Here is a 15,046-nt window from a genome sequence, read left to right as displayed (position 1 = left end):
GCACTCCTTTTCCAGCAATGTACCTGTGTTATTAAATGCGTACCATCCAATCAGTGCTGCTGATATTTGTTTTCCAAGTCGGTAATAGCATTCCCATATAGGTATTTTTTCCCCTCTTTTCCTACAAAATGTGGTCATTGGAGGAAGTAGAGGATAGCTTCCTGTTAAAAGGATAAAGACATCAGTATCTACAGAAAATATGTCAACATTGGCACTTGGGTCTTTGTTCATACAATCAAGGCATTCAATAAGACCAGTTGGTCCCCTTCTTCCAATGTGTGTTGTCCGTGTGTCATCTCTGGCATCATGATAATTTCTGAGAGATTGCAGTTTGCCATCATGGACGTGTGATGTGTTACTAGGACCTTCTTCGTGTTATTCTTGAAGTGATTAAGTATCTTCTCTGACGGGTATTTTGTAAGTTCAGCTTTGGTCTCTATGTGCAATAAAAATGTCTTAATGTTCTTAATCTCAGTGTTGTCATTGACATGGTAGTGAATGGTTGTTTTCTGTGTTCTCTTATCTTGTGTAGATTCTTTTAAAGATCCTGATAGATATTGATCAAATAAAAGACGAACTTCATCATATGGTTTGCTCATACCAACAATCAGGTTAACAAATTCAGATGCAAAGTCAGAAGCATTGAACTTATCAGACAACTTCTTTACCATATTGACGACACACATTCCATCAATAATTAGGATTAATGCTGCTTTTGTATCATCTTTCTGTACAGGCCTGCTGAAAATAGGCTGGAACTAGTTTATAACTATTTAACTAAGGCCTCTCTGTACAACATTTATATCAGCATAGGTACATTATTATACAAGTAAATGTATATGTACTAATAATAAGTATGATTTCCCAGCAAACACTGTTTAAATCGGTTTAAAAAACACTTACCATTTAAACTCATGAAATCTAATCTGCTTGAACTTTCAGCCAATCACAGGCTAGGATTATGTATGGAGATAATGAGTGGCTTTTATTTATTTTAAAACTTTAATTTCCAAGCTTAAGTGAATGTTTTAAAGCATCAATAATTGAAAAATCAATAATGTGTTACAAATATGGATGTTCTGAGCAATCTGTCGAAAAATGTTATCTATAATAACCAACATGTTGTGGATATCACACAGGTTATGGTCAAAGGTCAGATATGGTTTTTCCGGCCATCTTGAAACAAACCTTTGCATTAAAGCAAATAGAAACATGTATTTTCTGAACAATTTGGGATAAATATCAACTCTTTCTGACCGATAGTTATTGAGATATGATAAAATCAGGTTAAAGGTCAAATGGTCAGAAATAGTATTTCCGGTCATTTTAGGGCAAAATGTTCCATTATAGTGAATAGAATTATGTACCTTACGAACATTTTAAGACTAAAACCAAGTCTCTACGATCAGTGGTTGCTAAGTACTTGATAGCATAGACGGCCATTTTGAAAAAGCGCCCCCAGCGAATGAAAAACGCGTTTAGAATTTGGACAACAAGTTGGAAGTTGTTTCTTGTGATGTCCTTGATCACTTAAAAGTGAAAAATCAAACTTTGCTAAATATATGAAGTAAAGTTAATATAGTGACAAACGCTGCCTGACTATATCTAGTAGATCTCCTATTGCACTGATTGTATAAAAAACATTTAGAATATAATTTGTATAAACATTAAAAATGCATATAAATACTATATAAAAAAAAAAAAAAATATATTGCAATATCACTAACAATTGTCAATACTTTATTCATCGTCAAGTCTGTAGAAAAAGAAGTTCTAATGGCATGTATGCCTAATTATATTTCCACTCGATAAAGGCCTATAAATAAAAAAATTGTTCCACAAACAGCATAAATGTTTGACATAATAATTGGTAAAAAAAAACTAATGGGAAAAAATCTCAAATAAAAATAAAGTTGCTATGAAAAACTGCAAACTTACATCATAACTACTACGAACAAGTTCAATAATGTTTCTTGAATCACTAGCTAGTGTTCCCACAGATCCACCTGGGAAAAACTCATTTACAACTTCCTGTTGAAATGAAGAAATAAAAATTAAAATATACCTCATACTCTGGATGGGACATAAAGCTGCTGGCCCCTTGTACAATACATGTTAAAGAACTTGGTAAATTATTCGAAAAAGAGCAGGGGTCATCTCTTGGCGTGCTGATCTGGGTAGATGCTGTACTGTTGGCAGGTAGGCAAATCATTTTTTTCCCACCCAATTTTTGGAATGGACTAACTATTACATGACATTAAAATGGCATATCCAACCATAATTTTTCAGGGAAAAATATATATATAAGTTGATCAAGTGGCAGATATTCTGTACTAAACCCATGCACTAATAGGACTATGTGGAGAATTCTAAAGAACTAACACAAGATACTAGAATGTATTCTATCTTTATGATTCAACATATTCAAGTACCCGATAAAGAGCTGGATCGTCACGCTGTTTTGATTTTGCTACTGCAAAAATTGGAATTACATTTCTTTCCTGGGCCACGCGCTTCGAATGCCTGATGACGAACCATGCAAAGAGTACGCTCTGTATGTTCCTCAACATGGGAAAAGAAAACGAGGAAGGCAGAGAACCAACTCTGAGATACATCCAACAGCTTTTGGGGGATGAAGAAGGCATGATTACCGCTGGTAAGCTGTCAGAGTTAGCCAAGGACCGTTGTGGCTGGAGAAAGCTTGTAGTCGCCTGGTCCGCAGCCGACTGATGATGATGATGACATTTCTTTCTAATAATTTCTCATGAAGCTGTCCTAAAGATGGAAAATCCTGAAAATAAACAAAGTAAATGTAAAATATCTATATCAATCATACTTTGAATTGACCTCTTTTTAGCATAATAGGAAAGAGGGAGTGGAATGCATAACAGGAAATTGACATGCGTTTGAGAAAGCGTGGGTTCAGATAGTGCATGCGCCATTTTGTCTTGTTTCCCCTCTGATAGAATTATGTGGATTTTTAATAGATAATACAGTCAACTCTCCCAATATCAGAAATCTTTGGGCTGGGCTAAATGTCTGGCAATTCTGGTATTCACAATTGGTTTTTAATGGTAAAAATTAATTTTTAAATTCAAGAAACGTCTGGTTTTGGGAAAGTTTTCAGTTTTCAGAGAGTTCAGTTGGTAGGGTTGACCGTATTATTATTATTGTAATTTAATTAATTGTGTTTTTTATATGATTTCAATTCAATCTCATATTTGGACTATTGTCCATATTTACATAAGTAACACAACAATGATAAATTAAATTAGAAAATTAGTTACATTTTTTACAGAATGAGTATAATTTCCTTGATCATCTAAATGACATTCACCATCGTTTGGTAAGGTCAGCACGCTAACCTAAAAGAAAAATTAAAAACATTTGGTTGCAATTTTTTTTTTCTTCCACTTATGAAATCACTCATAATGTGGTATATAAGAAAAAAAGATTTTTTCTAAATCAATGTGGTATATAATAATAAAAAAAATTGATGGATGAAAATTAATTCATAAATGGTACAAAATAGAAAAGTAGGAAAAAACACAGCAGATAACCTCCACTCTTCACATGGAAATTATTCACAGCTTTGGTCTTAATTTTGAATTTTTTTTATAATAATATTAATTATTTACAATAATTAAATTATGACTAAATATTTTAGCCAATTACATTTTGATACAGTTACCCCTTGAAATGAGCCGGCTACCCCTAAAATGAGCCAGTTACCCCTAAAATGAGCTAGTTACCCCTCAAATGAGCCGGCTACCCCTCAAATGAGCCAGCTACCCCTCAAATGATACAGCTACCCCTCAAATGATACAGTTACCCCTCAAATGAGCCAGCTACCCCTCAAATGAGCCAGTTACTCCTCAAGGAGCCGGCTACTGTACACCTCAAATGAGCCAGTTACACCTCAAATGAGCTGGCTACCCCTCAAATGAGCCGGCTACCCCTCAAATGAGCCGGCTACCCCTCAAATGAGCCGGCTACCCCTCAAATGAGCCAGCTACCCCTCAAATGAGCCAGCTACCACTCAAATGAGCTGGATACCTCTCAAATGAGCCAGCTACCCCTCAAATGAGCCAGCTATCTCTCAAATCTCAAGTCTTAATAAAAAAAGACTTTAAATACGCAATTTTGTAGTTCTAATAAAGTTAATCACTTCTCTAGAAAAAAAAAAGTTTTTTAACTTATAAAACTTAGTCAAAAGAAACAGTTAAATTAAACACAAATCAAACAAAACATTGTAAACAGTATGATCACAGTAGGCCCACTATTGTATGTCAGAGAAATCAATTATAAATTGTTAATACATTAAAATTAAATTAATAGTATTGAAACATCCTTTGATTGATAGATAAATCAATATAAACATAAAATAATAAAACTACTTTTGACCCATCAATATTATGTGAGTGAGTTATGTGAATTATGAGTCATTAAACAAGTAAATAGGTAAAATTAGATACCTTGCAGACAGTAGCTTGCATCAGGGCATCAAGTCCACCCTCGGGTCTATCAAGACTCATCGAAAAGGTTTGCTCTTTAAGTGTTCTCTGAAAAAAAAAAAGAATATGATAATTTGGTATTTAAACAAAGTCCATTACGAAAAGCAAGGCTCAGATTTTAGTCTATATTGGTTGGTTTACACATTTTTGGCTTATCACATGACATCATCATTTTCACTTGAATGGGACCATTTAATGTCACTTATCACTGAATGCAACAAAATGACTAATGTCACATGATACAAATTAGTAAATTTGGTAAGTAAAAGTCTTCAATTTGAAGAATGGGTTGTTTTGTGTGAGCAAGTGATGTGTTTAATATGCGCTTAGAGCATTAAATCCTGAACCATGTCAGTAGCCTTTAATCATGGAGTTATAAAAGTTTATAGCTCCATGCTTTAATATAGCCATCATGCCAATACAAACATATGCCATATATATAACTTAGTTACAACATTGAAAATTAGAAATAGAAGCCATTTTTGTGTCAAAGAATTCGCACGCTGAGGGCGCGCGCGTCTATTTTGTATAGCGTTTTCCTGTAGTTCATGCGTTATTTTTAGATTTTTTTGTCTATGAAATAACGCTTATATTCCATTTTTATTTTAGTAATTAATTTTATTAATGGTATTAATTTGGTAACATATATATACTGTGTCTATAATAACAAAATAATAAATGCTAGGGCCTACATGCAAGTCAGGATACATCAAAGAAGAACCAATACAAAAAACACACAAATTCACCCCTCTTTTTATACAGTATATGGCTCTCTGTGTGTTTTTGAGACAAACTTTCGGAGACTCAATCAATCGAACTTTATAATGTACTAGCGCACGCGCGTGCAATATTCTTTGCCGCAAGTATTTCTTTACGCTCTGCACATCGATATTTCACCGTAAAATGTGCAATTACATTTTTTTAAATATAATAAAAAGTTTAAAGTATTTTCTTGCTCCTATACTTTACATGCATTAACGGAGACAAGTTTGACACAAATTGATCTGCATATCACGTGACTATAATCCAATGTCGTAACTCTTTATATTTATGGCTCTGGTAATTTATAGTATATACCGCCCTCTATTAAAGATCCCATAATTTGTTTCTCAACAAGCATGAATTCAATCTTGTTTGAAACTCAAGATTGTTATGTTGTTTTTATTATAAATAAGTGTACATTTATAAGAATGTACACATTTGATTAAAATAACAAAAATTGATAACATGCATACAAATCAACTGGTTGTACAATATAATTATAATTGTGAATGATCCTCATTGACAATCCTAGATGCCGCAATACAACAAACACAGAGACAACTTGGTTACTGTTACTTTAAAATGCGTTGACCTGATATGATCTTCAACGATTAACTGCAATAGTAATCAAACATACATAAGATAAAGGGGCTAGGCCTAGGCTAGACCAGAACTAGGCTAGGCCTAGGCCTAGCTACGGCCAGGCCTAGGCTAGCCCTAGGGCATAATTTATAAACACAAACATAGCAAATAAAACTGTAACATGTAAACTCAATCAAAGGGGTACAGATATTTACCGTACAGTTGAATGTGCCTGATATGGACAACTACATTGCGTATTCATTAATGTTTAATAGCTTCTATGTGATTGTTTTATACTGCAAATAACTAGTTTAGCCAACATATCAACGTGCTTGCATGGGCGCAGCCATATTAATTTTCCCTTGACAACCTTTTCCAATTAGAGGGCGACAAACACAAAATAATAAAGAGAGTTGGTGGCATTAACAAAAAAAGTCTTGTTTGAAACTACAGATCATTACGTTTTTATTCTAAATAAGTGTACATTTTTAAAAGAATGTACACATTTAATAAAAATAACAAACATTTTTAACACTAGAGGGTGAGCTCGCTTCCCTCCCCCTCTAGGAAGTGTAGACGATAGTTCTCAGAATGATAATAGTCCAGGCAATCTATAATGACTCGGGTTAAAGGTTTTAGAAGAATGTTCCCTATGGGGCAGAGGGGGAGGGGGATGGTAGGCCTTTTGGGGAACAGGTGTGGCGGATTTATTTGAGGTAGGTGCTTATTCGAGGGATACTTTTATTGTTTTAGTTTTAATATGGTAATAGTTATAATCAAATAAAATCCTCTAACATAATGAAAAGTGGTAAAAAAAAAATTCTTGATAAATTGTAGTCGATGAATTCTATTACAATATTATAATTTTGTTATAAATACATAGGCCTACAATGTGGATGGGCGATTATTATTCTAAGTGATGTTTTATTGGGGAGCTGTTGGGCGTTTATTTCAATAAATACGTCCATCGTATTTGGTATAAAATACACTATTTAGTTTAAACAACTTTTGAAACCGCGAAACAGTGGGGCGTTTCGGCCAAAGAAGCACTTGCAACATTGGCAGAAGTATCCCAGGGTCCGAACGGGACTGATAGTCCACAGTTATTCCTGAGAGCTTACTCAACAACTCGGCTATCGGGGTATCTGGATTTAAAACAAAAGGTCTTATCACCACTTCTCCCGATGTAATTTTATATAATATTCCCCACAATATACTTTGATGCTTTATGAATATATAAAGATTTTATTATTTGAATATTCATTATGTAATGAACAACGACTGGAGCTCAGAAGCTTTTGAAATGAAAAATGTATTAGACAGGGATGCACCCTGTCAGCCCTTCTTTTCATTTTGACTGTAGAAATCCTAGTAATATCATTTAGAGATACATTAGAAATTCGTAGTAACGTTCTAATATTTATATAATATGTATACTGTATTATAAGTTTCATTTTCAGTATAATGTACTTTAACAAATATATTATGTGCATCTTACATTCTTATACATGATTAGTAGTACCAATTGTTGTAAAGTGTTTACATCATTACAGGAGTAACCAAATATATAATACATTTCGTTTACAAATCAATTCTATATTGAGTATCTTTTTACCTTTACGTTCTTATGATCACCAAATGCTGTCAAGTGTCATGATGATCCACATCATTTCCATTTGAAACAGGGTGCTATCAATTTGAAACAGGGTGCTATCAATTTGAAACAGAGGGTTATCCATTTGAAACAGGGTGCTATCAATTTGAAACAGGGTGCTATCCATTTGAAACAGGGTGCTATCCATTTGAAACAGGGTGCTATCCAATTAAAACAGATGGTGATATCCATTTGAAACAGAGTGCTATCCATTTGAAACAGGGTGTTATCCAATTGAAACAGAGTGATCCATTTGAAACAGAGTGCTATCCATTTGAAACAGAGTGCTATTCATTTGAAACAGGGTGCTGTCCATTTGAAACAGGGTGCTATCCATTTGAAACAGGGAGCTATCCATTTGAAACAGGGTGCTATACATTTGAAACAGAGTGCTATCCATTTGAAACAGGGTGCTATCCATTTGAAACAGGGTGCTATACATTTGAAACAGAGTGCTATCCATTTAAAACATGGTGCTATCCATTTGAAACAGAGTGATATCCATTTGAAACAGGGTGCTATCCATTTGAAACAGGGTGCTATCCATTTTCAACAGAGTGATATCCATTTGAAACAGAGTGTTATCCATTTGAAACAGGGTGCTATCAATTTGAAACAGGGTGCTATCCATTTGAAACAGAGTGCTATCCATTTGAAACAGGGTGCTATCCATTTGAAACAGGGTGCTATCCATTTTCAACAGAGTGATAACCATTTGAAACAGAGTGTTATCCATTTGAAACAGGGTGCTATCAATTTGAAACAGGGTGCTATCCATTTGAAACAGAGTGCTATCCATTTGAAACAGGGTGCTATCCATTTGAAACAGGGTGCTATCCATTTGAAACAGGGTGCTATCCATTTTCAACAAAGTGATATCCATTTGAAACAGAGTGTTATCCATTTGAAACAGGGTGCTATCAATTTGAAACAGGGTGCTATCCATTTGAAACAGAGTGCTATCCATTTGAAACAGGGTGCTATCTATTTGAAACAGGGTGTTATCCAATTGAAACAGAGTGATCCATTTGAAACACAGAGTGCTATCCATTTGAAACAGGGTGCTATCCATTTGAAACAGAGTGCTATCTATTTGAAACAGGGTGCTATCCATTTGAAACAGGGTGCTATCCATTTGAAACAGGGAGCTATCCATTTGAAACAGGGTGCTATTCATTTAAAACAGGGTGCAATCCATTTGAAACAGGGTGCTATCCATTTGAAACAGGGTGCTATCCATTTGAAACAGAGTGTTATCCATTCGAAACAGGGTGCTATCCATTTGAAACAGGGAGCTATCCATTTGAAACAGAGTGCTATCAATTTGAAACAGGGTGCTATATATCCATTTAGAACAACAGGGTGCTATCCATTTGGAACAGGGTGCTATCCATTTAAAATAGAATAGGGTGCTATAATTGAAATAGGGTGCTATCCATTTGAAGAAAAACAACTGCAGTGTGTTCAAAAACCATTATCTATATTTTTAGTTTCGGCTTAAAATTTATTTAAAAAACATAGTAATTAAACATCCTAATTTAGAATTTAAAATAAAAACTTGGCTACATTTTAAATTTGCATCCCTAGACAACAATGGTCACCGTTTATTTTTTGTTGGCCATTTTTGGAATAAATAAATATTTTATTTTTATTTATTTATTTATTTATTTATTACGGTATATATAAAATTACAAAAACAATAGCACATAGCTAATAACGTTTGTATTACAATAAAAAATATTGAAATGAAATCTATAAAAACTACAATAATAAATTCGGAAAATACAATTACAAAATTTCACAATTATTCACTAAAATTTAAAATATTAAGAATCTTAAAATATATACAAAATTTTGGAAAATACAATTGCACTTTTATTTAAAAAAACGAAAAATTTACATTATAATATACTAAAACCTATCTGCACTGTTCTTTATTTGATTATTATTATTATCTTTTAGTATAGGTGGCAATATTGCACAATTATTCACTAAAATATTCACAACATTAAAAATCTACAAAAATATATTAAATTTCGGAAAATACAAATACAAAAAAGAAAATTTAAAAAAAAAAAAAAATTTACAGTATATATTAATATTAAACGTTGTCTGCAGTGCTCTTCATTTGATTATTTTAGGCGGTAATATTGCACAATCATTCATTATATATTTTTTTTAATTTAATTTTTCACAGGAGGAATTTAATTTGTTTATAATATAGGGAATCGTTGAATTTTTATATCGGTTAGTTTTTATTTTAGGTAATGTAAATCTATTGGGGTTACGTAATCTAGATATATTAGGTCTTTCAGCAGGCAGCATATTACGATGTCTCTCTGACTTAAGGATACCTTCTCCAAATTTTAATGTTAATTTTTCTCTACGTTCAGCAAGGCTGGTAATTTTAAGTTGAGTAAGTGCCGTATCATAGCTCTCATAGTCCTGGCCAAGTATAATTTTGCACGCTCGCTTTTGCAACCTCTCAATTTCATTGGTCTGATGTTTTGTAATGCTAGAGTGCCAAACAACACATGCATACTCAGTCAGCGGTCGAATATAGAGTTGATAAATACTTAACATGTCACCAATAGGTGCACTATAGCCTCTCAATACATAAAGAAGAAACATTCTTCTACTTGCTCTAGAGATAATACTTTTGATTTGGATATCCCAACCTAAATTGTCTTGTAGCTCAAGACCTAATAATTTCATACTATGTACAGTATCAATTTTTTCACCACTTATAGTAAATTGGGGATAGTTTATTTGGGATTTCATAAAATTTATATTAATAACATGGCACTTCGAAGGCTTGGGTAGCATGTCATTTTGTTTACACCAACAACTCAAGGAATCTAAATGAGATTGAAGTTCTGATGCTGTACTATTATTTTTTATATTAATTATTTCTCCCAGTGTTAGATCATCCACAAATTTCCAACGATTATCAGTGGTGTTACCCGCATCATTCACCATAACAGTAAATATGCTGGGTCCCAGTTTGGTACCCTGGGGGACCCCACACGTTATAGTTCTTAGTCCAGAACAATGTCCCTTAAATTTCACACACTGGGTGCGATTCATCAGAAAACTGCTAATCGTTGGAATTATCGACGGTCTAACACCAGATTCTATCATCTTTGAAATAGCAACATTATGGTTTATCCTATCAAACGCAGTTGTGAAATCAACTGTACATAATGTGGCGTAGGTCCCTGGCACATCAATATTGGATATAACCGTATTCAACATATCTACTAAGTAATGTGTTGTACTAGTTCCTCTCACGTTACCATACTGTTTACAATCCAATACTGGTTCGAAATCCGTTTTTAACCATCCCGCTAGGAATGATTCAAATACTCTACCCAATATTTTAGTTAGTGAAATAGGTCGTAATTGGCCAACCATTGTCGGTTTTTTAACTTTAGGTACTGGTACAATTGATGCGGTCTTCCACACAGTTGGAAACACCCCTTCGTTTAGACAGGTATTAAAGATTAAAAACAGGGGTTGTGCTATTTCAAAAGAAAACAGCTTAATGAGTTTCACCGGAATATCATCTGGGTGGCCAGATTTATTGGAGTTTAATTTGTTTAAACTCTTCCAAATTTCTCCATGGTATATTTTGGGGGGTGGTTTTGTAGGCAAGTACGAGGGAAGTGTTTCCAATCTGAGTGGTGGAAGCTGGCAACATACTCTTGAGAAATGTTCATTAATTTGTTCAGCCTGTTCTTCAACAGATTCACCATAATTATTTAATTTAACATTGTCTGACTTATTGTTATATCCTGTAATGTTTTTAATTTTTTTATTCCATTTACCGGGTTGTGCATTTTTTAGTCCTTCTATATTATCCTTATAATGTTTCTCTTTAGCTTTGTTAATTTCATACTTTACTTTGTTTCTTAGGCTTCGCCATAAATTTATATTATTAGATCTATATGCCTTTTGTCGCTCATCAATCAATTTATGTATGCGATAGTTCATCCACGGCTTTTCATTATTTCGTCGTCGAATTACTTTTTGCGGAAAATGTTCTTCATATTTTTGTTTTAGTATATTTTCAAGGATTTCTGCCATTTTCTCTCCTGATTCTGCCAAATACACCTCCTCCCATGATTCCTGAGTTATCCATTGGCCCATCGATCGAATACAAGATTCTCTGAATGGCCTTGTGATCAAGGCTTTTGAGGTAGGCTTGCGAATTTGATTTAAAGGCTTCCAAATGATAACACAGTGGTCACTCTTGCCCAATGGACTGTGCTTTATGGGTGTTTCGTAGACATTATCAACATCAGTGACAATTTTGTCAAGGCAATTTTGTTTGCGAGTTGGGAAAAGAACGACTTGTTTAAGTAAGAGATGGTTTTCTAACTCATCAGTATCAAATTCATTGAAGTCGCCTAGTATAATAAATGCTGCTTTATTATGTGTTCCTCGAATCTTATCCACTGTTGTCACAATGTGGTCAGAAAGCAGCATTGCATGGTTGCACCTCGGAGGGTAATACACAGCGCATATACATAGTATTGATCCAATACAAGATGGTACTTTAACCTGGATCCACACCACCTCAAGATCTTCGGGTATCACAGCTTCAGTAATGCTGTAGATAATAACTTGCAAACTCTTAATTGAAACCACATGATAATGAATCTATTATATTTAAATTCAGTTTTAAATTATCATATGTTTTCATTACCTTTGTTACAATTTCCTTTTTAGGCAATATTTTGACTGCTTCCCGATGGATGTTGGCAATTGACAGTCACATTGTGAATGAGGATATTAAAACTTGCTTGTCAGGCCTGCAGTTGCTATTTACATCGTACTATTGTTTCGGTATACAATTAAATAAATACCATGTGGATGCTATTGCCACAGTGGATTTTAAGTTTTTATACCGAGTACATTGACCCAACACTCAGCTGTCTCAACCAATGTAAAATAAATAGAAACATTCAAGCGCCCTCAATATTGTTAGACGGTGATATGTGCCTTAGTGTGAAGTGGTTGAATCTCGTTCAACTTTCGCGACGTTTATAACTTTTATTTAGTACACTTTAAATCAATTTCGTCATAAATATTATAAAGCCATTTTTATACTATTTGTTAGAATATAACTTATACGTTTGTTAATTACCGATTGTTTTGAAATAGTAAAGTACTTAAGCATAACTCTCAGACTTTACGAAATTATTTCCACCCCGAAGTTTTGAAAATTAACATCGATCGGCCTAGCAAATGTAAACAATGGTACTTTGAAAAAATGGTTGTCAAATTGTACAGTTTTTGTTTTCATTGGTAATTTTTGGAAAATCTAGGTATGTTTGATTATATATGCTTACATGAGACATTGAATTGTTAGGAGGTGATGGTGAATCAGTGGTGGTGCCAGGATTTGCCCGACGGCGGGGCCGAATTCCCCGAAGGGGAGACCGTACGCGCGAAACAGGGGTGGGTTTTGAAATCCTTCCTAAATACTGTACGGATTTTTTTCGACGAACTAATAATAAACTTTGATCGAAAAACACTTCAAACGAAATGAACATTTGGTAATGCAGCACCTCGATAGTACATGTGTTTAGTGTACGACTATGCTTTGGTGGTCTGTTAACCTCAGATATATACCCTACAGCCGGTTGAATAACTCAATGTAATTTAGTATACAACAATGATTGCAGTAATCGCCGTGTCTATAACACAAATCAATAAAACGCCAAATACGCCACACACTTTTTTTCGGCCGTGTACGTAGAACAAGACGTTGTTTATGTTATGCCTATGAAATAATAAAAGAACACATGTTTCTCGTTTCTTTTTATCGTTTATAGTTATACTGCATACCATTATTATATAAAACACCTATATATTACACTCCACTCACAGGGGTGTAAATATACCACGCTAACGCTTGCACACGGACCAGGGCGGTAATTAACTGAAGGAAAATGATGGCATTTGCCGTGGTGTTTCATTATTAATTTGCCGTGGTGTTTCAATACTAATTTGCCGTGGTGTTTCATTTTTAAGTTGTCGTGGTATTTTGGTTAAATTGCCGCGATGTTTTATTTTTAATTTGCCGTGATGTTTTATTTTTAATTTGCCGTGGCTTTTTTCAAGTGAGTGACATTGAATTATAACGATTTTTTGTTGATTTATTAAATTTAATTGATTTATATAATTTATAATAGTAATTTAAAGATATTTATTATTATGAAAATTATTAGATTATATTGATTTTTCGTTGTTATAATTATTATTAAGTATACAATTTGTTATGACGTTAGTTCTTAATTTGTAATTGTTGGCTTGCTGGTTGTAATTTATGTCGGTAATTTTCAAAGTAGCCCGATAGAAATCCAACCCAGTAGTGTGTTTATGGTGAGAAACGGTAAGTCCATTATATTGTTATAGTTAAGCATATACATGGAAATAAATACACATTTGAATTGAATGTCTACAAATCAACTCAGAGCAATATGAATATGTAGGCCTAATATAATATACTAATCTATGACCAAATAATCTATTTTTATTTAAGCTTGTAGCATTAATGAATTCCAATGCGACAATCAAGAATGCATACATGAGGTGTATATTGTGTGATGGGTACAATGATTAGATGGCACCGATGAACAATATTGCTCTGGTAAGACTTCACATACATTGAATATATTGGACATTACGTTTTACGACACAAAAATATATTTTGTAATTGTAAAATATATAATATAAAGTTCCACATAATTTGGACACAGCGTATGTAGGCCTACTTATTTTTAATCCATTGTGCAGAATGTTGTTCCCTCCCCCTAAAACGTTATTATTGGCATGTGTTTAGATATTTGTGGCGAAGAAAGCTTCAGATGCGACAGCAAAACTTGTGTTTCATTGTCATTTCGGTGTGACTTTATACGTCATTGTATAAATGGAGCTGATGAAATTAATTGTTGTGAGTAATACAATATAAGATAAAACATTATTTCTTTTCATTATTGTGAATAATGTAGTTTTACTTGTTACATACCCTTATACATTATTTTCATGTTTACTTATTTTTAAATCCAATTTCAAATGATAAACATAGACCTAACTAAAAAATAAAGTAACACTTGATGGTACCAGGCCTACATATTATCAGCAATTTTACTTACAATAATTGTAAAATGTAGAAAATCGTGAAAGTCTAGGCCTTATCTACTTTGTTTAGCGTATTTGTACACAACAGAAGCCTTAACTTAGGACACCCATATCCATCCCAATGACACACCTTTAATTAAGGAAACATTTTATTTGTTTTAACTCTACGACCAACTTCTACTAAAAGATCACTTTTTCAAAAAATAATGGTATAATTTTGAACATTTTGAACTCCATTTGGAAACAAACTTGATAGAATAAAGGATTATCCTGATTTTCTCTGTTATTGATGTTGTCTTGTATTTGTTTTCGTTTCTTTGTATTCTTTTTATGAGAATTTTGAATAAAGTAAATCAATCAATAACTAAAAAAAATATCGTATAAT

At 33.5% G+C, this 15,046-nt stretch overlaps 1 protein-coding gene across 1 annotated transcript; it reads right to left on the bottom strand.

Annotated features, from left to right (window-relative positions):
• Positions 1 to 1,789: 1,789 nt before the first annotated feature.
• LOC144843321 (uncharacterized) lies at positions 1,790 to 12,000 on the bottom strand. The gene is made up of 5 exons (XM_078700115.1): positions 10,489 to 12,000; positions 4,476 to 4,562; positions 3,297 to 3,365; positions 1,939 to 2,031; positions 1,790 to 1,816 (listed from the first exon to the last, which is right to left on the bottom strand). Exons 1-5 carry the CDS (start codon positions 11,998 to 12,000, stop codon positions 1,790 to 1,792), a joined length of 1,788 nt encoding a protein of 595 aa, XP_078556241.1.
• Positions 12,001 to 15,046: the final 3,046 nt, after the last annotated feature.

Source organism: Antedon bifida, chromosome 5 (assembly GCF_963402885.1).
Source record: "Antedon bifida chromosome 5, ecAntBifi1.1, whole genome shotgun sequence".
NCBI classification, from domain to species: domain Eukaryota; kingdom Metazoa; phylum Echinodermata; class Crinoidea; order Comatulida; family Antedonidae; genus Antedon; species Antedon bifida.
This window is presented reverse-complemented; position numbering and strand designations above follow the sequence as displayed.